Source organism: Protopterus annectens, chromosome 1.part1 (assembly GCF_019279795.1).
Source record: "Protopterus annectens isolate FY-2018-M chromosome 1.part1, PAN1.0, whole genome shotgun sequence".
Taxonomy (NCBI): Eukaryota; Metazoa; Chordata; order Ceratodontiformes; family Protopteridae; genus Protopterus; species Protopterus annectens.
The window spans coordinates 293948916-293972280 of record NC_056726.1 but is presented as its reverse complement, the minus strand read 5'-3'; the positions used below and the strand labels follow the sequence as shown (position 1 = coordinate 293972280).

General features: G+C 45.4%; 1 protein-coding gene across 1 annotated transcript in view; it reads left to right on the top strand.

The window, feature by feature from the left end:
- Positions 1–23365, top strand: part of LOC122804616 (putative RNA-binding protein Luc7-like 2) — a 1326948-nt gene that overhangs the window by 411554 nt on the left and 892029 nt on the right. Inside the window, exon 7 of the mRNA XM_044074589.1 lies at positions 18210–18252. Within this exon, the coding sequence (XP_043930524.1) occupies positions 18210–18252 (43 nt within the window). The remainder of the gene's footprint in view (positions 1–18209; positions 18253–23365) is intronic.

The following is a 23365-nucleotide window of genomic DNA, read 5'->3' as shown; positions in this document are numbered from 1 at the left end:
AAAACTGCTCATCTCTGTCAGAAAAGATAAGTACTGCTGTGATAGATACATCCTGTAAGACAACCCATTCTTTCTGTGTTCTTTTGTTTTTCTTTATGGAATCAACACAGTTCAAGGTCTTGTCAGATTCACTATTCATTTACACCCACAACTGTAAGAAGTAATGTTCTTCGTGTTTCACTGTTGCAGTCATTACATTTGGGTTATCTGCCTGCAGGTAGCCCTCAGCCAGCCTGAATACCAGAGTCTTGGATTCCTGCGTCAAATGCTGTCCCTTCTTCCATGACATCAGGTTGTCAGGGGTATAAAACATGCAGCCGACGCCATTACATCAGTCATTCTTGCCACGCTGTGCCCGAAGCAGAAGCAGTTTGCAAGTGCCTGTCGGCTAACTCCTGAAATTTTTGTTTTCGAGTTTCAGAACCGAAGTCTTCGAAAAAAGCTAAGTACCCCATTGGGGATCCTTTTTCTTGCTCTTAACCGATGTCAGTAAAAGTTAACAGTTGTCTTAACTGTGGAAAGCAAATACCTCATAAAGATTTTCATTCATACTGCGTTCCTTGCCTAGGCCCAGACCACGACTTCCTACGCTGACGTTTTTTGTGCCTTATTCAACCCCCGAACTATTCGTCGTCTGTATATTTTCGCAGCAAATTATTTTGGTACTTGGTTTAACTGTCCAGAAATGGCTTCGGTAAGCCATCCGACGACCATATTCTGAAAAAATGTAAGGATAAAGACAGACATAGACCGCATAGGTCCAAAACTGCCGACGACGCTTCTGTTAAGCTAGTCGCCAGTTTGCCGGTACTCAGTGAGGTGCTTTCGCAGCCCCTGATACCCACTACTTCAGATTCGCAGGCCTCTGCTGAGACCCATTCGGAGTCCGGTATGCCGCGAAGATGCTTCTTCGACTATGGAACCTGCGGATGTCTCTACCTTGGATGGGTCCAGAGCCACTGTGCAGGCACTGGCTTCTGAGGGTGTGTTCAGGCCTACAGATTTGCATTTTAAACTGATGCCATCTTCTTCATCAAGGCCTAAAACTCGACCCACGCCTAGAAAACCGACGTCCAAACCGCATGGCCAGGCCCATATGCCTAAAAAACAAAGGCTTTGAATGGCTGAAGACCTTACTCATCCCTCAACACAGGCCTTTAGCTATCCCTCCTGTTCTGGACATTGTAGATGATGCCTTTTTGGAATCTAGCCTGGCCCCAGACACTTTACCTCCAGCTCCCAGAAAACCTGACGGGTATTAGAGTACCTGACTCTCACAAGTTCCTCTTCAGGAATACTTCTGCAGATCCAGAGACCATTTCCATAGGACCAAAGGGCATTAAGGCTACCGCTGCCAAGATCCCTGCCCCTCTGATAGAGATTCCAGGGCCTTGGACAGATGGGGTAAGAAGGTATACACTTCTGCTAATTTGACCATTAGGGCCTTAAATTGCCAGTTTCATATGTTAAAGTATCAGCAGCATATTATGGGACTACTTAAACAGAAAATAATGTCGATTCCTGACTGTGCTGAACATAAAGAATTACAGGATTTAATGCATTCTGCTGAACAAGTTGTTAAACATACTTTGCAATGTGCTTTTGACTCTCTTGAAGCATCTTGCAGGGCTGCTGTCACTGGGTCTGTACTTAGAAGGCATGCTTGGCTTAAGGAGCAAAACTTGCCAGATCATGTTAAAGCTAAATTACTGGATGCTCCCTTAAAAAGACCGCCTGTTTGGCAACAAGGCAGAGGAAGTCCTTAAAACGATGGAGGAAAAAAATAAATTTATGCAAACTGTTAGCAAGATTTCCTGCAAGTACAGCCTCCCAGATTTAGTAGGCATTGGCCTTCTAAGAATTGGTCCTTTCCAGTCTCTTCCAGGCGTTCAGTCCAAACCCAGGAACATCAGACCACCTAGGTTAGTCTCAGGATATGCACAGGCCTAAGCAGTGGGGGGCTCCCACTTCCAAAGCTGGTAGTAGTAAGACACCCCCGTATGGAAAAATGTCACAATAACTTAACCCTTCCAAGCCCTGCTCAACTGCCTGCTCCCTTAGGAGGAAAGCTTGCCCTGAATGCAAAAAAAACTGGGAAATCATTACCCAGGACAAATGTGTTTTTAAATAGTTTTCCAAGGATACGTATTCCACTTCCACACCTTACCAACCCCAAACAGTTGGCCAGACCTACCCCCAAATCAATGCAGAGGCTCAACAGCAGGTTCTCCCTCACCTAAGTATCAGGGCTATTCAACCTGTCCCAGCAGAAGAAAAGGGACAAGGTTTTTACTTAAGACTTGTACAGCGGTAGCGTTGTTGCCTCATAGCAAGAGGTTCTCCCGTTCGATTCTCGGCTGGAGTGCGGGGAGTGCCTTCTGTGTGGAGTCTGCATGTCCTCCCCGCGGTTGGGTGACATTCGAAAGACATGCGTAAATGGGCGTGCCTTTGTTGAAGGATGGACGTTGAGCTGGCACCTCGGTGTTCGTGAAAATCGACTGCCAGTCATTAGCGGACCGGAGTTCTGCTGTGGCGACCCCTAACTGGGAAAAGCTGAAAGACAAAACTTTTCCTGGTACCCAGAAAAGACGGCTCCTGGCGTCCTATCCTGGACCTCTCTATTCTAAACACCTTTTTGGTAATCCCAAAATTTAAAATGCTAACACTTCAACAGCTGCTTCTTATGCTAGGCAACCTTAGACTTAAAGGAAGCTTACCTGCACATTCCAATAAGAGAATCTTGCAGGAAATACCTATGCTTCAGAGCAGGCTCCATGCACCATCAGTTCTCTGCACTTCCCTTTGGCTTATCTACTGCACCCAGGGTATTCACAAAGTGTCTAGCTCCAGCCATTGCATTTTGCAGGCAGAGAAATATTCATATATACCCATACCTGGCCGATTGTCTAAGCTAAGACGTGCTATTAAAACATCTGGCATTTGTAAAGAAACTTCTAACCATGCTGGGATACACCATAAACGAAAAGAAATCACATCTGGTACCTTGCCAACAGATTGTATTCTTGGGAGCAAGCTTGAACACAACTTCCCAGATGGCTTACCTCATGCCAGAGAAACGAGTTTATTTTACAGCCTACTTCAAACTACTAGCCACAAAAAGACCCAGCTATCTGCAAGGAAAATTTTGCAAGCCTGGGATTCCTGGCCTCTTGCATTCTGCAAATTCCATATGCAAGACTGCATATGAGGAAACTACAATGGTATCTAAAAAGCCTATGGTGTCAACATTCTCAGGACCTGGAAACAATGATTCCTATTGTTCCTTCTATAAAGACAGAGTTCCTTTTGGTGGGCAGAGGCCTGCCACCTCAACAAGTGGCTCCCTTTCAATCTACCCCCTGCCGCCCAAACCCTGACTACAGACGCATCAGACTGTGCATGGGGGGCTCACTTGGCAGGGCAGTGCATTCAGGGCAAATGGAACCAGAGTCATTTGCACCTGCATATCAACCAAAAAGAAATGTTAGCTGTACAGAATTCCCTGACAGCCTTCAAGGACCATATCCTTCCAGGACAATTATTGGTAAAGACAGACAACACCACAGTTATGTGGTACATAAACAAGCAGGGGGGAACACACTTGTACCCTCTCTGCAGACTAGCCATGGCTCTGGGAACACAGCCTTGAGCTACCAAGTGCACCTACAAGCTCAATTCCTGCCAGGCAAACTAAATTCACTGGCATACAACCTATGCAGAAATCTAATGAACGGAAACTGGAACCAAAAATATTCAACCTCTTGAGGAACAAATGGGGGACTCAAGAGATAGACTGATTTGCCTCCCCCCAGAACTACCAATTGGACAAATTCTGCACAAGGACTCCCCACAGTCAAGCTTGGAAAGTGGATGCCCTGTTCTTCACCTGGGAAAGCCTCTCTGTTTATGCCTTTTCCCCTCTGCTTCTCCTCTCAAAGGTTCTGCTAAAGATCAAACAGGACAAACCAAGGACAATTCTTATTGCACCAGACTGGCCTCACCAACACTGGTACCCCCTCTTGTGCAGCATGATACTGCTGGATCTATGGCACTTACCTCAGGCACCTTCCCTGCTGTCCCAGCAGGCCGGCCAGATTCTGCACCCTCAGCTTCGAACCCTGAACCTTGCAGGCTGGCTAATTCCTTGAGCTCTCCAATAGCGTCCCTCAGTAAGCAGGTGCTAGAGGTCATTCTAGAAGCAAGGAGACCTAGTACTAGAAAATCCTATGCTGAAAAGTGGAAAATATACTGTTCCTGTAGCCAGACCCTGGGTATGGGCACTACGGTGCCCAGTTTACCTCATATTCTTCAGTTCTTAACAGAAATGCTCCACAAGGGCCTATCCTTCTCGTCAATCAAAATTCATGCCTTTGCACTTTCAGCAGATAATACTGAACCCACCCCTCTTCTCTCACCCCCTGTTAAAGCAATTCCTCAGAGTGGCTAAAACTTTAAGACCCCCCCCCCCAGGCGAGCTCTTACTCCAGCCTAGGACCTTAACTTTGTTTTGGGAAAAGCTCACTCTCCCTCCATTTGAACCAGCTGCAACTGCAGAGTTGAATTCCTTTCTTGGAAAACAGCCTTCCTTCTAGCCATCACTTCAGAAAAAAGTGTCTGAATTACAGGCCCTCATGGCAGTGGAGCCCTTCATTATCTTCCATGCAGACAGGGTTTCCCTCAGGACCAATCCTTCTTTATGCCGAAGGTGGTGTCTAGTGTGGCCCTAAATCAGTCCATTCATTTGCCTACCTTTTTTCCTAATCCACAAAACAAAGGAGAACGAATTCTGCACTCTTTGGACGTGCACAGACAACTTAGATTTTATTTGGACAGGACTAAGCCTCTCAGAAAATCTGAACAGCTGCTAGTTGACTTTGCTGCAGGGGCAGAGGGGAAAGCCATTTCAAAGCAAACCATTTCTAAATGGATAGCCTAATGCATTCATTTCTGCTATAAGCACCATGGAAAACCTACCCCACAGGGGATAAGATCACATTCCACCAGGGCTGCATCTACCTCTACAGCCTTTCTCAGAGGGGTCCCCTACCAGGGACATCCTAGAAGCTGCTGCCTGGAGCTGTGTTCTTACCGTCACCAAGCATTACCACATGCCTTTTTTTTTCTAAATCCAGAGCTGGTTTTGCCACTGCAGTATTGCAGGGTGTAATAGCTGACCGTAATGCTCTCTAACTTCCTCCTCCCTTCCTTAGCTTTGGGGAATCTACCCAAATGTAATGACTGCAACAGTGAAACATGAAGAACATAGTACAGTTGTGTACACTTACTGTAAATGTAGATGTTAGAGTGTATTCACTGTTGCCATCCTGGTCACCCTCCCCCCATTCCCCTGACTTCTCTTGGCTCTACCTTTCCTTCTTGTTGGGTGTATTTGAGCTTTCTGGTGTATTTGTGTTTTGTTGGAGGTGTAATGTAACATATAATTGCTTCCCTTTATGGGGGCACCTGACATCTGGGGCAAGAAAAACTGATGTAATGGTATCGGCTGCATGTTTTATATACCCTTGATGTCATGGAAGAAGGGACAGCATCTGACGCAAGAATCCAAGACTCTGGTATTCAGGCCGGCTGAGGGCTACCCTGCAGACAGATAATCTAAATGTAATGACTGCAACAGTGAATGCACTCGAACATCTACATTTATGGTAAGTGTACACAACTGTACTTTCTAAATTCTCTTAATATTTCTTGAAAATAAGTAACTTGAGGAGCTGGCGTCAGTGATTATGGAAAGACTTCCTCTCTTGCTGTCTGGATGTGACGTCTCCACTGAAGAGCTGTCGCAGTCCATGGGCCATCATTCTGGCGCTCTTGGTCCCTCTGGCATGACACCCTCCAGAGGCTGCTAAGGCAGGATTTTAAGCTTGCACTGTCAGACCATATGCCTGGCTGTTGGCTGAGTAGGGAGTACCTAGAATTAATGCCTGTAAGCATGGGGGAGGTATTCATTAGGATGTTTATTCTTGCTGCTGTAGTAGCCCATAGGCTTTATGGGTTGTGTCCTGCCCAGAGCACAACCAGCCAGCTTCATAACGCCAATAATAGGCAGTCAGTGAGTCTGAGAAGAATCAGGTCTGTGGCTTCACAGGAGCAACAATCATCTTCAAGCTTAATTTTTGGCAGATATGTCCCCATTGGGAATAATTTCCATATAGAATTCTTAACATTTTAAGATTTTTTTTTTTAAGTTTTGGACTTTAAGCGGTATTTTTCCTCTAAGAAACCAGTTTTTATTTAAAAAAAAAAATGGAAGTTTCTTGTCGGGGACTGCTGTTTTTAGTACTTGGATAATTAATTGTTTGAAGTATTTTTTTTTTGGAAATATGTTCTGCTTGTGTAATGTATTCACTTTTGGTGAAATTTTACTGTCTGGAAGGGTTTTAAACTTGCAGGTGACATTACTGTGTGTGGTGTTGCTTTTGTACACTGTGACAGCCTGCCTGCTATTTTTGTTTCTGTCAGTATGCTTTTACTCCTCAAGGCTTCAGACATGATTTTACTGTGCTGCTTGTGCATTACTTTTGAAAGGGTACTGTCTAGGGAAGGTTACGTGTGTGTGTGTGTGTGTGTGTGTGTGTGTGTGTGTGTGTGTGTGTGTGTGTGTGTGTGTGTGTGTGTGTGTGTGTGTGTGTGTGTGTGTGTGTGTGTGTGTCGCTTCTGGACACTGACATCTTGTCTTCCAATGGACTCTTTCCAGCAAAGAGTACTGGCTGTGAACCCTCCTTTGTGTAAAGCATGGGCAGCTTACCCCAGTTCTTCTGGTGGTTATTCTACTGTACCTAGAAAAAAAAAACTTACCAAAGAGCCTTTACAGACACTGTGGGCCCAGTGCCTCATCAGATGATGAGTGAACCTGCAATGGCCATTTGTCATTTCTCAGACCATTCACTTGCTTTTCTGATTACCTCCGTTGTTCTTTCAGCCTTCATGATCTGGGGATCAACCGTATCCTCACTGGCTGTTCGATTGTACGATCCAGGCATGGGAAAGCCATCCCATCTCTGTCATGGGGACGGGGAAATGCTCTAGGGGATGCTTCATGGGGTAGCTGCAGAAGGACACCTCTTGACAGGGCAGAAATGTCTTTTGACAAAAAAAAAAAAAGTTAAGACTTTTCATCTGAAGACAGTGGTGTCTGTTAATGGGACTGCTGCTTCTGCAGAATCACAGATCCAGTACTCTGTTTCTGAGAAAACTTGGCCCTCACCACTTCCTTTGCAGGAATTTCTTTTTCTTATACTGTAGCCAGAATGAATGAATGAGGTGTGTTTTGGGAACAACTAGGCATTCTTCTTGAGCTGAGGTCGAGATTGTTGCGTTACAACTGGATATGTACCTGATTTCACTCCCCTTCCTTTTTTTGTGCCAGTCTAAAGACTGAGAATCAAGATTTTCAGGCAGCGTTTAACACCTCCTCCAAGTGTCCAAAATGACAGGCTGTATAAAGTTACTCTAAATATTTGATCTGACATCCAGTTCATTCCATTAACCTGAGGGACTCTGTTTCAACACTCTGAACCAACCAACCACCTTCTCACAGCTTGAGATTCCAAACCTGAGCACATCCTACCTACCCACAGTGCTCCACCTCCCCCATGTTACCTCAGATTTCATTTGCCGCCCTTGGTGTTAGCAGCGAGTTCCGCTTGAGCTTCTCCGTATAGAGTTTTTGGTGAGTTTTCTAACTTTTGATTCTTCCTACCCTTTCTGTCTTTTCCTTTGCCTTCCTTTTCTGTCTGTCAGGTTCTATCCATTAGGCTTTTAAAAAAAAATTCTTCCTCTTCTTTCTTGTCCTTTCTTCTTTTCTCCTCATGGCTGATCAGAAGCCTTTGGGTTTCAAAAAGTGCACTTTTTCTGGACGGAAGATTCCTTTATCTCCGTGGTCCCCAAACTTTTTCAATTCTCTGTTCCCTTGCTGAATCCAGGTTTTCGCAAGCCCCCCACCCCCACCCACGGTGCCCAAAAAGTGCATATTTCTTTTATTTATTTATCTGACATTTGTTTAACGAGGCTGCCCGACTGGACTAGGAGACCTGGGGAGAAAAGCTCAAAAGCACTATAAAGACAATTACCAAAAAAATGTACATTCTGCTTAACAGCATAACACTGATCTACTATGGTTGAGAGGTAAGCAAACCTAATGGCAACCTTATTAACTTGAAGTTTATAAGAGCAATATTTAAGAACTGTCCCTATTTGGTTCTGCCCATAATACCTCTCAACTGTATAGATTTTTGCCTCATACTTTTGGTCTTTTTCTCATAAAATTATTGTTTTCTGGCAAATCAACAAATGTAAAATAAAATAAAATAATAAATAATAAATAAATCACTGGTAGATTATTGAGGTTGAAGTCAGAAAATGACAGTTGAGTTTCATACTTCATACCCTTCAGGAAATTCATGCTGCTAATGCAAAACCTGCATTTCTATCAACTTTCTAAGTTTGTGAGAGCAGTACTTAAGTGTCGCTATTTTGTGCCTGTCTATCCCCTATATTTTTGGCTTTGTCCAGATTTCTTGATCTAAAATGGTGAGAGGTATGTGTCTAGTGGTATGTTCCAGACTTGCACAGACCTAATTGCTGCTGCCAGGGATCACACTCATCCCCGTCTGTGTCTCTCTCTCACACACACACACACGCACACACACTTCATTCATTCCTGCATTCACTCGCACTTCGCTCTCACTCTCCCATTCTCACACACACAGCCACTTCTTCATTCATTCCTGCATTTACTTACACATATCTATCTCACACGCACACGTGCGCGCGCACACACACACACACACACACACACACACACACACACATACAGGCATTCACTTACCTGGAGGCCCAGTTCCAAGTGCCCCACCGCCCAGTACTGGTCCGTGGCCCAGTGGTTTGGGACCACTGCTATATTTGATGCCAGTTCTGCTAAAAAGCTACAGTGTAGGTCTAGACTTAGTTCGCCTCGAACTAACAAGCTTAGTTGCAAAGTAAACTGTGAACTGTTCGCGGTTTAGTTTGCAGCTAAGCTTATTAGTTCACGGCGCCCCTGTGAGGAAGCTGGCACCGCGGTGCACACTTTGGGAACCCCTGCTTTATCTGATGCCCACGGGAGTGTGTCTACTGTTTGGGGCCTCTTCATTTGGAATCCACTTGCTACATATGTAGGGCTTTTCACTCCTGGGCTCTGGTAAATAGGAGAAGCAAACTCGTTTTAAATGGCTTGCTTCCAATTCCTGCCACCTCTGGGGCTCCTTCCACATCAGGGGCTCAGCCCCTGGCTGAGAAGTCCAAAGATTTCTGGGAGTCCAGGAGGCTGTCTCCCATGTGGTCCTCCTTGGAACCTCCGCTGAAGAAACAGAAGTCTTATGAACTGACACGGTTGGCTCCAAGCTCTTACCTCCACCCCCCTTCCGCCCCATTTCTCCTCTGTGGCTATGGGGCCAAGTGACGTCCCCTCGGTGTCTGTTCTAGCTGTTAGTGCCAGGGTCTTCTCTGCCCTGTGCCTTCTGCGAGATCTCCGACCTGTTCACCACTGAGATGCCACTGACCTCTCTCTTCAGCTTCGTCTAGGTCTTCCTGAAGCCTGTCCTGTAGGGATGTGGGTAAGTGCATGAGGTAGTTTCTTGAGACACAGATCCAGATCAGGCTCATGTCCCCATTCACTTCTGGATCTGTGAGGCTCTCCCCCTTCCAACCTGTAGCCCCTTTCTTTCTTTGATTTGTCCCTTGGTTTTGGAGTCGTCTGTTCCATTGGGTCCTGGTGACGGGGGCTCAGAGCTGATAGAGGTTTCTTCATCTCCAACATTCTCCCAGACTTGCTCGGCTCTGGCTTCTGTTCTGTGCGCATTTTGGAGCTGTAGCATCAAGGTTAGTTCCAAGGGGTTGACTTCGACTCTGAAGGTCTCGGAGCCATGTCTTTCCCTCTGGGCCTTGGCCTTTGACAGCTCTGCTTCAAGTACCCCCCAGGGGAGACGCATTCTCTCTGAGAGGTGTTTTCTCCAGTGGCTTTGGCACTGGTGAAACAACTCCAGGTAGTTCAGAGTCCTTCCGCATTTCAGGTTGTATAGAGGTACTCTTCCCTTCCTAGGAGACCCTTTGCACTTGCTTGAACAGAACCTCCCCATCCCACTCGAGCTACTACAAGGACAACCAGTACCAGAAATCCTCCACACTCTTCCCCCTCAGTGGATCCTCAAGCTTCTTCCGATACCTTCCCTGGAGTGTCTTCCTGAGGAGGTTCCTAGAGAGAGATTGTGTAAAAGGAGGCATGTGGCTTCTCCTACAGAATCCCTTACCATGGATATGGATACTGATTTTGAGGAAGGTGAAGGTTCTCTTTTTTCCGCCCGACAAGGTCTCCTTAGGAGACATCCTTCACCAGAAGGGTGGATGGTCTTCCCAAACCCCTTCCCCAGAGGAGTTTGTTGTGTGGGAGGCTTTCAGGGCCAGCCCGTCTATTGCATGTGTGTGCCCCCCTACCCGGATGACCTGCTGATTCAGCTGGTGTCATCGAGGGCTTGGAAAGAATCTGATACAGTTGAACCCATCCCCAGGTGTGCTAATAAACTTTTAAGAGCCCCAGCCGAAAAAGTTTTGGACCAAAGGAATCCCAGTAGGTACCTTGGTTGTGTTGGCAGCCACCAAGAAGGAGCTTGCTCAGGAAAGCTCCTCTGTCCACCCCCTGAGTAGAGACTCCCCGGGCTCTGGACAGATTTGGTAAGAGGATCTATGCCTCATCTACATTTGCTCTTCAGGCGTTGAACTACCTCTCTCACTTTACCCAGCTACAAAGGGTCTTGGTTAAGGAACTTTCTGTCATGGTCCCAGGTTCCGTACCTTCCGAGGAGTGGGACTAAATTTCCTCTAGGGTCGCCACCCTACATTTCCTGGTTATTGCATCCATGAGGCTCATCTCTCACATTGCAGAGGATACCTCAAGGGTGGCTTGTTCAGGCATTGTCATTAGGCATCATGCCTGGATGAGGCTGTGCAATTTTGCGGAGCCCTTCAAAAAGTCCTTCATTAATTCCTCCTTTGATGGCTCCACCTTGTTTGCACCGACAGTATGTAACACCTTGACCCAGAGTGAGAAAGATAAGACCCTATCTGCTGTCAGGATTCATTTTTCTACTCCCCAATGGACTCTCTATAGTAACCAGCATGGCAGTAAGAAAACATGGTTTCGGAAGTCGCAGGGTCCTTTCCAGGACACTCTGGGAGACCCCCCCCCCCGAGGCAGAGGGGGATATAGTCAGAATAGACGTTGCCCATGTGGCCGAGTGGGTCTACAAAGTCAAGGGTCTCGGGGAAACTGCCCCTTAGCAAGCTTTTCCAGTGATCCTGAATGTTTGTCCGACTGCTGTCCTCTGCAAGTAGTTGGGACAATTTTCTGTACACCCGTAAGTCTGAGGCCAAGTAACATGACAAATGGGTGCTAAAGATCGTATCCTAAGGGTACTCTATTCCCTTTTCTGGCATCCCCAAACAAAAATGTCGTCACCTGGATGTTCCACCCATTCAGAGGTAGGACTCTGCCCAGGAAATATGAAATTTACTGCAAAAAAGGGTCATCCAACAGGTCTCCCTCGATCAGGTTGGATCGGGTGTTTACTCTAGATTCTTTTTAGTACCCAAAAAAACAGGGGACCTGCAGCCAATATTGGAGCTCCCCTACCTCTAGTCTGTGAAACACACCAAGTTCAGGATGGTCATGATTCAATCCATTTTGCCTCTCCTGAAGATGGGTGATTGGATGTGCTCTATCTCAAGGGTGCATACTACCATATCAACATGGACAAATAATCTAGGTATTTACTGCGATTCAGGCTAGGAGCCAGTCACTACCAGTTTTGGGCACTTCCTATTGGTCTTACCACAACCCCCAGGGTGTTCACCAAATGTTTAGCGGTAGTTGCAGCTCATCTGTGACTGCACAGCTGTCTGATATTTCCCTATTTGAACGACAGTCTCCCAACTGCCCCAACCAAGCATCTTTTCCTTCAGGCCCAAGGTTACTTCCTCAACCTAGCTTCCACTCTGGGCATAACTATGAAGTGGTAAAAGTCACACCTGGATCTAGTTTGAACCATAGACTTTATAGGGGCACGTTTGGACGCAACAATGGCTCAAGTTATCTTACATCAAAGTGTACTAAATCTGATGTCCCATGTCAGTCTTATCTTAACTGTACCAAAACCCCCAGCTTCTCTGCTTGTACGGGCTTTGGGCTCCTTGGCAGCAACTGTAACCCTTCTCCCAATGGCATGTTTTCATATCCGTATTCTTCAGCGGACCCTAGCAGTACATTGGTCTCTTCTCTGAAATCCCTTCGAGTCTTCCCATCAAAGTATCTCATGTGTGCAAGGATTCTCTCCTTTGGTGGATCCAGTCCCTGGAGGTGACTCGGGGACAACTGTTTGTTCTCCCCTCCCCATCTGCCACATTGACCATAGATGCCTTCCAGTTTGGGTGGGTGGGGAGCATTGTCTAGGCCAGACGGTCCAAGGCATGTGAACGCCCTAAGAGACAGAGTTGCATGTCGGTGTTCTTGAGATGAGATCAGTTCTTCTAATGTTGCAAGAAGTAGACAGCTTTCTTCCTCAGGGGACTGTTGTGTTCCAAACAGACGATATGTCTGTGGTTTGATACCTCAACAAACAAGGAGGGAGCAGGTCTTACCCCCTTTGTCGAGGAGCGATGAAGGTTTGGCAGTGGGCAATTTTCTTCCATCTGATTTCTAGTAGCAATGCACATTCAGGTGGAATCCATGGTCCTAGCCAACAGACTCAGCAGAATGCTGCTTAAGCCTCAGGAGTGGTCCCTGAACCAGTCCACGGCAGAGATAGTCTTCCAGAAGTGGGGTTATCCTTGCTGCGGCCTCTTTGCACCCCCCTCCCAGTAACAAATGCTGCAAGTATTTGCCTTGATCCCTCTTCAGGGATAGTCCCCCAGGGACACTCTGGTTCATGCTTGGCTGTCTGGTCTACTATACGCCTTTCCCCCCTCTTCCCTTGAATCCCAAGTTCCTACAGAAGGCTCTCTTGTTATGAAGCAAAGTGATCCTCATTGCTCCATTTTGGCCTCGACAAACCTGGTTCACATTTCTTTGGTCTTGTGTGGTTTGCCCTGAAGAGGTTAGATCAGAGTCCATATCGATTGTCTCATTCATTGGGGCATCCACATCCCAACATTCAGGCCCTGAAATTAATTGCATGGTTTCTCCACTTTGTGATGGCTAGATCTCCCAGGCTGTCTTCTCCAGTCAGAGACATTTTCATCTCAACACATAGAGCTTTCACTCGCAAGATTTACAAAAGTGTAAAAGATTTTCCCTTTGGGTGAAGCAGAATCAGATGGATCCATTTACAGCACCAGTTTCAGTAGTCCTAGACTTTCTAGTCTTTTCAATGAAGGTCTTAATCACTCTACAATCAAGGTACAGCTTGCTACCATTTCTAACTTCCATGTTGGTTTTGATTCAGTGTCTTTGGCCTCTAAGTTATGCAAGACTTTTCTTGGGAGTACCTTTTTGCTATAACCTCCAGTCAAGGACCCTGCACACACCTCCTTGGAATCTTAACTTTGATTTTGCAAGCTTTGGTCCATCCCTCCCCTTTAACCTTTGGCTACTGTAGATCTCCAATTCCTTTCCTGGAAAACTCTTCTGGTATCTGTTACATTGGCCACGAGAGTGTCTGAGCTGCAGGCTCTTTCTGCTAAGTTTCTATTCTTGGTTTTTCCTAAAGACAGAGTTACTCTATGTATGGATCCTTCCTTTCTACCCAAGGTGGCTAAAGAGACTAACATTAACCATTCAATTGGTATTCCTGTTTTCTTCCCTAAATTTCAGAACAAAGGAGAATACACCTTACACATGCTTGATGTGTATAGACCACTTTGTTTTTACATTCATAGAACCAAATCTTTCAGGATGTGTGATAGTTATTTTTCCTTTTCGAATGCCAAAAAAGGTAAGACAGTGTTTCTTTAGCCGGATGGTTGAAAGATTGTATTACTTTCATCTGTTCTTCTAAAGGTGTTCCCTTACTAGGTCTGGTAAAGGTGCACTCTGCAAGGTCCATGGCCACATCTCAAGCTTTTTAGTTCAGAGTTTCTGTTGAGGACATTTGTGCTGCTACTACTTGGTCAAACACCCATACCTTTGTCAGTCATTACAAATTGGACTTTGTATCTGGTAGCAGAAGTGCTTTTGGTTCTGCTGTAGTCCGGAATATCCTCCCTTAATGGCCACCCTGGATTATGGTAGCTGGGGACTGTGTCCCTCAGGTTAATGGAATGAATTGGACAACATCAGATAAAGAAGTTACCATAACGTTCCATCTGTGTTGTCCAGCTTCATTCCATTAACCCCCTTCCCCCTGTCCAATGTTTATTCGGAAAGCCTAGTAGAAGTTTCTTGGAATTCTATTCCTTGGTTGAGTCCTGATGCTCTGTTGTTGGGAGATCTGTATATATCTTAATCTTCCTTATTTTTGTATTATAGTTAATGTTGGTTAGGAACACCATATTCTTGTGGGCAAACTTGATCTGAGGTAATATGGGGAGGCATTGTGGGTAGGTAGGAGGATCTCAGGTTTGGAATCACAAGTTGTGAGGAGGAGACTGGTGGGTTCCAAGTGTTGGAATAGAGTCCCTGAGGTTAATGGAAGGAAGTTGGACAACACAGATGGAACGTTATGGTAAGAGCATAACTTTTTTTTTCTCACCTTAAGTTGGATCCAGCTTCTGTTCCTACATTTTTTGCCAGTTGGAAATAGACTACTTGTTTTTCAATATTTACCTTGTGAACAAAGAATGCAAGATATTTGGTGCGAGTACTTCCATGTTGTACAGAATTCTTAATTATCAAGCACACAAGGAAGTTTATTCTCTTGTGTGCAGACAGTTGAGGGAATTATCTGCCTAACTTCAGAAGGTAGTTCCCATCTGAATTCTGTTAGTGTGACTGCTGCTTCTGCAAATATCTAAACATGCCTTAAAGCGTATGCATGATTGTGCAGATACTGTGTGTATGGCCCCTGCTATTCCTACAGTATTGAATAGGGTATGTCTGGACATATAACCAAATGTTTGCAGATGAGGTAAAGTCTGAGATTTGAAATTCAGCTTTAGATAAGGATGTTTTGTTGGTCCCATCTGCTACTCGGGTCCTCAAACAATTTTATGAAAAGAAAATAAGGGGAATCTCAAACTTCTTCAAGCCCCCCCCCCCCACCTTTATAAATAATCCCCTTTACAGCAAAACAAGCAATTCCTGCCTTCTCAGGCCATACAGGGAGAAAAAAGAGATGACAGTTGGGGAATAAAGTACCTTTTCCAAAAGAAGAACAGGGTAATACTTCAGAATGACCATGCCAGTATCCCATCCCCGTCCCTTCCTCCCCCATCTTTCAAAATGTTCAGGAAACTGGCTTTTTACATTTGGAAACAGTGACAGTCTTAGGTGTTAAAAGTAATGTGGGAGGATTACAGTTGGCACTGGATACAAAAACCTTTCAGGGGACTTCTTCCACAACCTCCGAACCAAACAGAATTCTTTCCTCGGGTTCTTCCAACAACTTTCCACTGTAGAAGTCTTAGCAACAGTACTTTTGAATCAAATGTGCAAAGGTTTCTACTCCTGAATGTTTCTGGTAACAGAGCTTTCATGGCGACCAGTTCTATACCTTTCTCATCTGTTTGTGAAAATGACAAGTTTAAAAATGTTGAACCTTCAGAGTCTAACTCTCATCACTTCAGGGAGTTTGTGGTAACTACTTTAGATCTAAGTGATATTTATCATCACTTTGCCATAGCAGAAAGCTTCAGGAAGTTCCTCAGATTTAGTCTGGGTCACACCATCAGATCTCTCTATTACCCTTGCAGATATCCTCTGCTCCCAGAGGGTTTACAAAGTGATGTTCATCGTGCATACAGCTGCAGTCATAACAGATGGGTTATCCTGCCGTCAGGCGGGTCCTCGGTCGGCCGAATTCTAGTCTAGGTCCGGCGTCGGTTGTCGTCGCTTCCTCCCTGACGTCAGTGCGGCAGGGGTATAAAAGAGGCAGCCGACGCCATTTTCTCCAGTCTTTCTTGCCGCGCGGTGCCCGAAGCAGAAGCAGTTCGCAAGTGCTGGTCGGCCAGCTCCTGAGATTTACGAAAGTATTTCAGCCGAAGTCTTCTTGAAAGCTAAGTACCCGTTAGAAACTTTTCTTGCCTCAGACCAATGTCAGACAAAGTTAATAATTGCATTTCTTGTGGGAAGCAAATACCGCATAAGGATTTCCACTCTTACTGTATACCTTGCTTAGGCCCAGACCACGACTTCTCGGCCTGCCGTTTTTGTGCTAGATTCAACAAACGCACTATTAAGCGTCGGGTGGAGTTCGCCTTTCACTTTTTTGGCAAAAAATTTAATTATATTATGTCGTCGGATACTCAGACTCCAGTTTTGAGCAAAAAACGCAAAGATAAGGACCGGCATACGAGGTCCGCACCACCTACTGATACCACGCTAAGGCCGACTACCGGTTCTCCGGTACTCAGTGAGGCAGCTACGCAGCCCCTGAGTACAGATGACAATGCATTACTGGTGTCTTCAGTACCCGAGGTCGCAGGCTCCTCGGCCCCCATTCCTACTACAGATACCGATGCCACTCCTGGCGGGGAAACTCAGAATTTAGACAGGCCTGCCATTTCTCAAGGGGTCTTCAGGCCTTCCTCCTTCTCTAGTAAAGCCTTCACTAAGTCTAAAACAGCCATGAAAACCAAAAAACAGGTTCCTCAGACACCCTCTCAAGGCACCATGCCTAAAAAACAGATGCTTAAAATGGCTGAGGATTTGATTACTCTGATCAGGGGTTCTCAACCCCCCTCTGACAAAAGGCCCAGATTAGAGGAAGACTACCCTTCCTCAGATCAAGCTTCTATTACCTCAGAACTATCTGAGGACCAGGATTGTGCCTATTCTCCATTCGAAGACTCTGATGCAGAGGAGTCTATTCCCTCGGTCTCCCCCCCTGAGGACTTCTCTTTTGGGGAAACCCTGCATACATTGAGGGAACACTTTCACTGGGAAGGCCAAGATTACTCGGATTCCAAGAAAAGGCTCAGGGAATTTCTTCTGCTCCCCCAGCATAGGCCTCTGGCTATCCCTCCTGTTTTAGATATATTGAATGATGTGTACGCAGAAGCCAGCCTTAATCCTGATTCTTTGCCTCCAGCTCCTGTTAAACCAGACAGGTATTACCAGGTTCCTGATTCTCACCAGTTCCTATATAAAAGTCATACTGCTGACCCAGAAACTATTTCACAGCGTCCCAAGGAAATTTAGGCCTCTACTGCTAAAAACCCATTACCTTCAGAGAGAGATTCCAGATCTTTAGAAAGGTGGGGGAAAAAGGTGTACACCTCGGCCACTTTAACCATGAGGGTATTAAACTGTCAGTTCTATATGTTAAAGTATCAACAGTTTTTGATATCTCAGCTGAAAAGCAAAATGACTCAACCAGAACAACCAGATTTAAAAGAGTTGCAGGATTTGTTGCATGGTGCAGAGCAAGTGGGTAAACATACCTTGCAGTGTGGTTTTGATGCTTTAGAGGCCTCACGTAGAGCTACTGTTACGGGGTCTGTTATACGTAGGCATGCTTGGCTCAAAGAGCAAACCTTACCAGATCATGTCATACCTAAATTATTAGATGCGCCTCTTCAAAAAGATGTATTGTTTGGTGTTAAAGCAGAGGAGGTGCTGAAGAAAATGGAGGAAAAAGCGAAATCAATGCAAACAGTGAAAGATTTCCTGCAGGTACAGCCTCCACGTTTCAGCAGAAACTGGCCTTCAAAAAATCGGTCCTTTCCAGCCACGGACAGACCTCAAAGGGGCAGATACAGGCATCCAAGGGGTAGAGGGCAACCTCAAGGATCTTTCAGAGCCAGACAGAGGCAAGCACCAACCCCAAGAGGTGGAGAAGATAGATCAGTCTTTTAGAAAACAGACACAATGACTTCCCCCTACACCTGCCAAGCAAAGCTTTAATGGCAGCACCTTTGGGTAGAAAACTGACATTATTCTCAAAAAATTGGCATATTGTTACAAAAGACAAATGGATTCTGGACATTATAGACAGAGACTACAGGTTCCACTTTCACACCCTTCCAAAAATGAGAGGCATGCCAAACCTGCCACAAAATCAAAGGGCGGAGGCACAAAAACAAATTTCAGCTCTCGTGGACATGAAAGCAATTCAAGAGGTACCTGCAAAAGAACAAGGTCAAGGGTTTTATTCCAGACTATTCCTGGTACCAAGGAAAGACAAATATTGGAGACCTATCTTAGACCTATCCATCCTAAACACATATCTACAGGTGCCAAAATTCAAGATGCTCACATTACAGCAGCTTCTTCCCATGCTGGGCAAGGAGACTTGGCTGGTAGCATTGGACCTCAAGGAGGCATACCTGCATGTCCCTATCAGACAAGATTACAGAAGATACCTCAGATTTCTTGCAGGTTCAACCCATTACCAATTCTCTGCATTGCCCTTTGGCTTATCTACTGCGCCCAGAGTGTTTACAAAATGCCTGGCATCAGTAATCGCCTTCTGCAGACTACGAGGGATACAAATCTACCCATATCTGGACGACTGCCTGATCCAAGCGGACAATAAGGACATACTACTGCAGCACCTGGCGTTTGTAATAAAACTGTAGAACTTCCTGGGATACACAGTCAACAAAAAGAAATCAAAGCGAATACCCTCTCAACAAATAATTTTCCTGGGTGCCAACTTGGATATAACCACCCAGATGGCCTACCTCACGCCAGACAAGCAAGGGCAACTGTCTCAATACTTCAGAAAAATGGCAACTTACACCAGGCTAACTGCAAGGAAAGCCCTGCAGGCTCTGGGATTCATGGCATCTTGCATCCTACTTATCCCATGTGCAAAGCTGCATACGAGGAAACTTCAATGGTACCTAAAAAACTTATGGTCTCAACACAGCCACAGCTTGGAAGCAATTAAAGCACTCATTCCATGCCTTCAAAAGGAATTTATGTAGTGGGTTCAAGTTTGCCAAAGAAACACAGGTCTTCCTTTCTGTGTACCTCAAGCAACTCAAATCATCACAACAGACTCCTCAGACTACGCCTGGGGAGCACACATGACAGATCAGTGCATTCAGGGAAAATGGGCACGAAAAGAGAAGCTCCTTCACATCAACCAAAAGGAAATGCTAGCCGTGCAAAAGGCTATTATGACTTTCAAAGACTTACTGCATCCAGGCCAGCTATTGATAAGGACAGACAACACCACAGTGATGTGGTACATAAACAAACAGGGGGGAACTCATTCATACCCCCTGTGCAGGCAAGCCATGACCCTATGGAACACAGCACTGGAATTGAAAATTCAACTACAGGCACAATTCCTGCCAGGGAAGGAAAACACACTGGCGGACAACCTAAGCAGAAATATGACAGATCCACACGAATGGAAGTTGCATCCTCAAATTTTCACAAAGATAACTCAGGCATGGGGACAGCCAGACAAAGATCTCTTTGCTACCCACAGAAATTGCCAGTTGAAAAAATTTTGTTCAAGGACCCATCATCCACAGGCCTGGAAAGTGGACGCACTTTCCTTCAATTGGGCAACATTGACAGTCTATGCCTTCCCGCCTCTTCCTCTGCTGCCCAAAGTTCTATTAAAAGCCAGAGCAGAGAGGCTGAAAATTATTCTCATTGCTCCAGACTGGCCAAGGCAACACTGGTATCAGCTCCTGTAGAGCCTGACACATTCCCCACCATGGATCCTACCTCTAGTCCCTCTTCTGTTGTCCCAGCACAACTACAAAACTCTTCACAGCCATCTCAAAACTCTAAATCTAGCTGCATGGAGAATTCCTTGATTTCCCAACAGTTTCTCCTCTCCAAGGAGGTGCAGGATGTCATCTTGGAGGCCAGAAGACCTTCTACTAGAAAGGCCTACTCTGCCAAATGGAAACGATTTTCTGCCTGGAATCAAAAGAAGGGACAGAATCCTTGGGTAATAAATATACCTCAAATTTTACAGTACCTAGCTGAGATGTTAAACAATGGACTTTCCTTCTCCTCCATCAAGATTCACGCTTCAGCCATTTCTGCACAATACAACACAGATCCTCCTTTATTCTCTCATCCTCTCTTAAGGCAGTTCCTCAGAGGGGCAAAGAATATAAAACCCCCAAGGAAACTACCAGTCCCTGCTTGGGACCTCAACTTCGTATTGGAAAAGCTGACCCTTCCTCCCTTCGAGCCAGCTTCTTCATCAGAGTTACAGTACTTGTCATGGAAAACAGCCTTTCTTCTGGCTATCACCTCAGCTCGCAGGGTTTCGGAGCTACAGGCCCTCATGGCTGTGCAACCATTCATCATTTTCCATCAGGACAGAGTTTTTTTACGAACCAACCCTACCTTTATGCCAAAGATAGTATCCAGTGTAGCTTTGAATCAGACTATCCACTTACCTACCTTTTATCCTAATCCACAAAACAAAGGGGAAAGACTACTACATTCCTTGAACATTCACAGACAACTTCGTTATTATTTGGACAGGACAAAGCCATTCAGGAAATCTGAGCAACTCTGTGTCCTATGCTGCAGGTGCTCAAGGAAAGGCTATTTCCAAACAGACAATTTCAAAATGGATAGCCCACTGCATACGCTTTTGTTACTCATTTCATGGAAAAACTGTGCCTGCATGCATCAGATCCCACTCCACCAGAGCCACAGCTACCTCTGCAGCCTTTCTCAGGGGGGTCCCTACCAAGGATATTTTGGAAGCAGCCACCTGGAGTTCAGTGCACACTTTCTCCAAGCACTATCACCTCCCACTGTACTCTAAATCTAGAGCGGGCTTTGCCACAGCAGTCCTGCAGGGCATCCTAGCCCCTCCTAGTTCCACTTAGTGCCTACCACCCTTACTTAGCTTTGGGATTCTACCCATCTGTTATGACTGCAGCTGTATGCACGATGAACATAGTACAGTTTTGTACCTACCATAAGTGTAGATGTTCGAGTGCTCATACAGCTGCAGTCCAGGTTTCCCTCCCTCCAACCCCTCTTAGGACAGGCTTTATGACCAACCCTTTTCATATAACCTTTTGGGGTACTCTTTTATGGTGTATTTGCTTGCAACTACTGTTTTTGATTTATCAACATTGCATTTTTGCATAATATTATGTTTGCCTTCCTTCTGGGGGCACCTGACATCTGGGGCAAGAAAAACTGAAGAAAATGGCATTGGCTGCCTCTTTTATACCCCTGCCGCACTGACGTCAGGGAGGAAGCGACGACAACCGACGCCGGACCTAGACTTTGGAATTCGGCCGACCGAGGACCCGCCTGACAGCAGGATAACCCATCTGTTATAACTGCAGCTGTATGAACACTCGAACATCTACATTTATGGTAGGTACAAAACTGTACTTTCAGCTCCAGTGATATGCGAATGCCATGCAGTCTGCAGTGTGGTATTTCCATATTTAGATGGCTTGCTTATCTTTGCAGATTCGTTTCTCCAGATGTCAAGAGCCTTCGCATGGGTTTCACCTCTTTGATCAATCTCAGGCTCCAGATAAATGTTGAGAAAGCCTCCTTGACTGTCGCACAGGATTGTGTTTCTGTATTGCCTTCTATACATCTCAGCAGAAAGATTTTTTTGACAAGGTCACCAAAGCAATGGATGAAGGCAAAATGGTGCACACCCTATACTTCGACCTGGCCAAGGCTAAATAAACCAGGAAGAAACTCCATATGTCACTTGCTTTATTGCCAACTGGCTCACAGGACACAGGAAATCAAACTGGGGAGGTTACCTCCAAAGGAGCCAGTCAAAATAGAGGAATTTACCTTTGCAGAGAGACCAGTCACCTGTGGAGTCCCCTTGGGTTCTATGCTAGGACACCTCCTGTTTGGTATTGGCTAAATGCCAAAGGGCTCTGGCAGACTTAAGTTTGCAAATGACTACAAGCTAGGAGCAGTCCTAGAATCCACAAATGACTTGGTCATTCTGCATGAAGGTTTGTCCCAAATAAATAACTAGTGTCAAAATTGTGGGCTGAAACTAAATGACAAAAAAATGTTTTATTGTATTCTTTGGAAAATCCTCTATCCAAGGGGCCAATATGCCCCAGAGTTGATTAGTTGTTTGGGATGTGAGAACTTCTGTGGACAGTAAACTAACTTTTGACGAGCACATACCCATTGTTGTAAGAAAGTCCTTCTGTATTGCACAGCTTATAAACCAAGATTATGCCTAGATCTAGGGATGTAGTTATCCCCCTTTACTCAGCCCTCATTAGGGTAGTCATTGAATGTAATGGCCCCCTTTGGCATGTTTGTGCCCAAACACATGCAGCAACTGGAATATCCGCAGAGATGCCTTACTAAAAGGATGCAAGGCCTAAACATGTCCTACATGGACTAACTCGTAGCCCTGTCACTGTACTCAGTATCCTACAAACTGCTAATGTGTGACCTGTGTCTGGCATACAAGGCATCCTTCAACCCCCTTTGGAGGTAACCTCCCCTACTTTTATTTCTTGGCTCCTCTCTGAGCCAGTTGGCAATAAAGTGGGTGACATATGGGGGTTTCTTCACAGTTTTCTGATTTCTGCAAGAGGTGTATCTGAGATTGATTTACTGTACATCAGCAAGTCAAATAGCATCAGAACTACTTAGTCTAGGGATGTAAACCTCTTCTGAAACATTAACAGAATGGTTTGGAGGGGCAGGTATATATCGCAGAGGATACTGCTGCTGTGAAACAGACTCCCCATCCACATTAAATAAAGTTAATCCCTGTCCATGTTCAAGCACAACTTGCATCTATGGATGGAAAACGGAAAATTCACAGAGGACTACCCCCTGTACCTGTAGGCTCCCTATTAGATGAACGAACGCTTAAAATGTCGCATACGACATGCTCGACAGCTTTTACGTGAACGTTCATGTAAGTGAAACCTAAGAATGTCGAAACAAGGAGTTTTGAAAAGTTATAGTTGGCCAGCCATCAGGAAGCCAACGGCTGACGTCAAAACGTTCACCTTGTCTAGCCGTTCTTACAGTCCACTGTTTTGCAGTCTCGTTGTTCACCCTGTGTAATGTTATGACAGCCCTCCACTGTGGTACGATTTCAGAGTTGGTATATTTAAGTAGGGGGTGTGGGGGCACAGCCCCCCCCCACTTTATTTTGTTTGATTTGGTTTTGTTGTTTTTTTTGGGGGAGGTTAATGGTGTAAAGTACATTTTAGCCGTCAGTTGTTGGTTTCCTGATCGCTGGCCAACTATAACTTTTCGAAACTTTGTTTC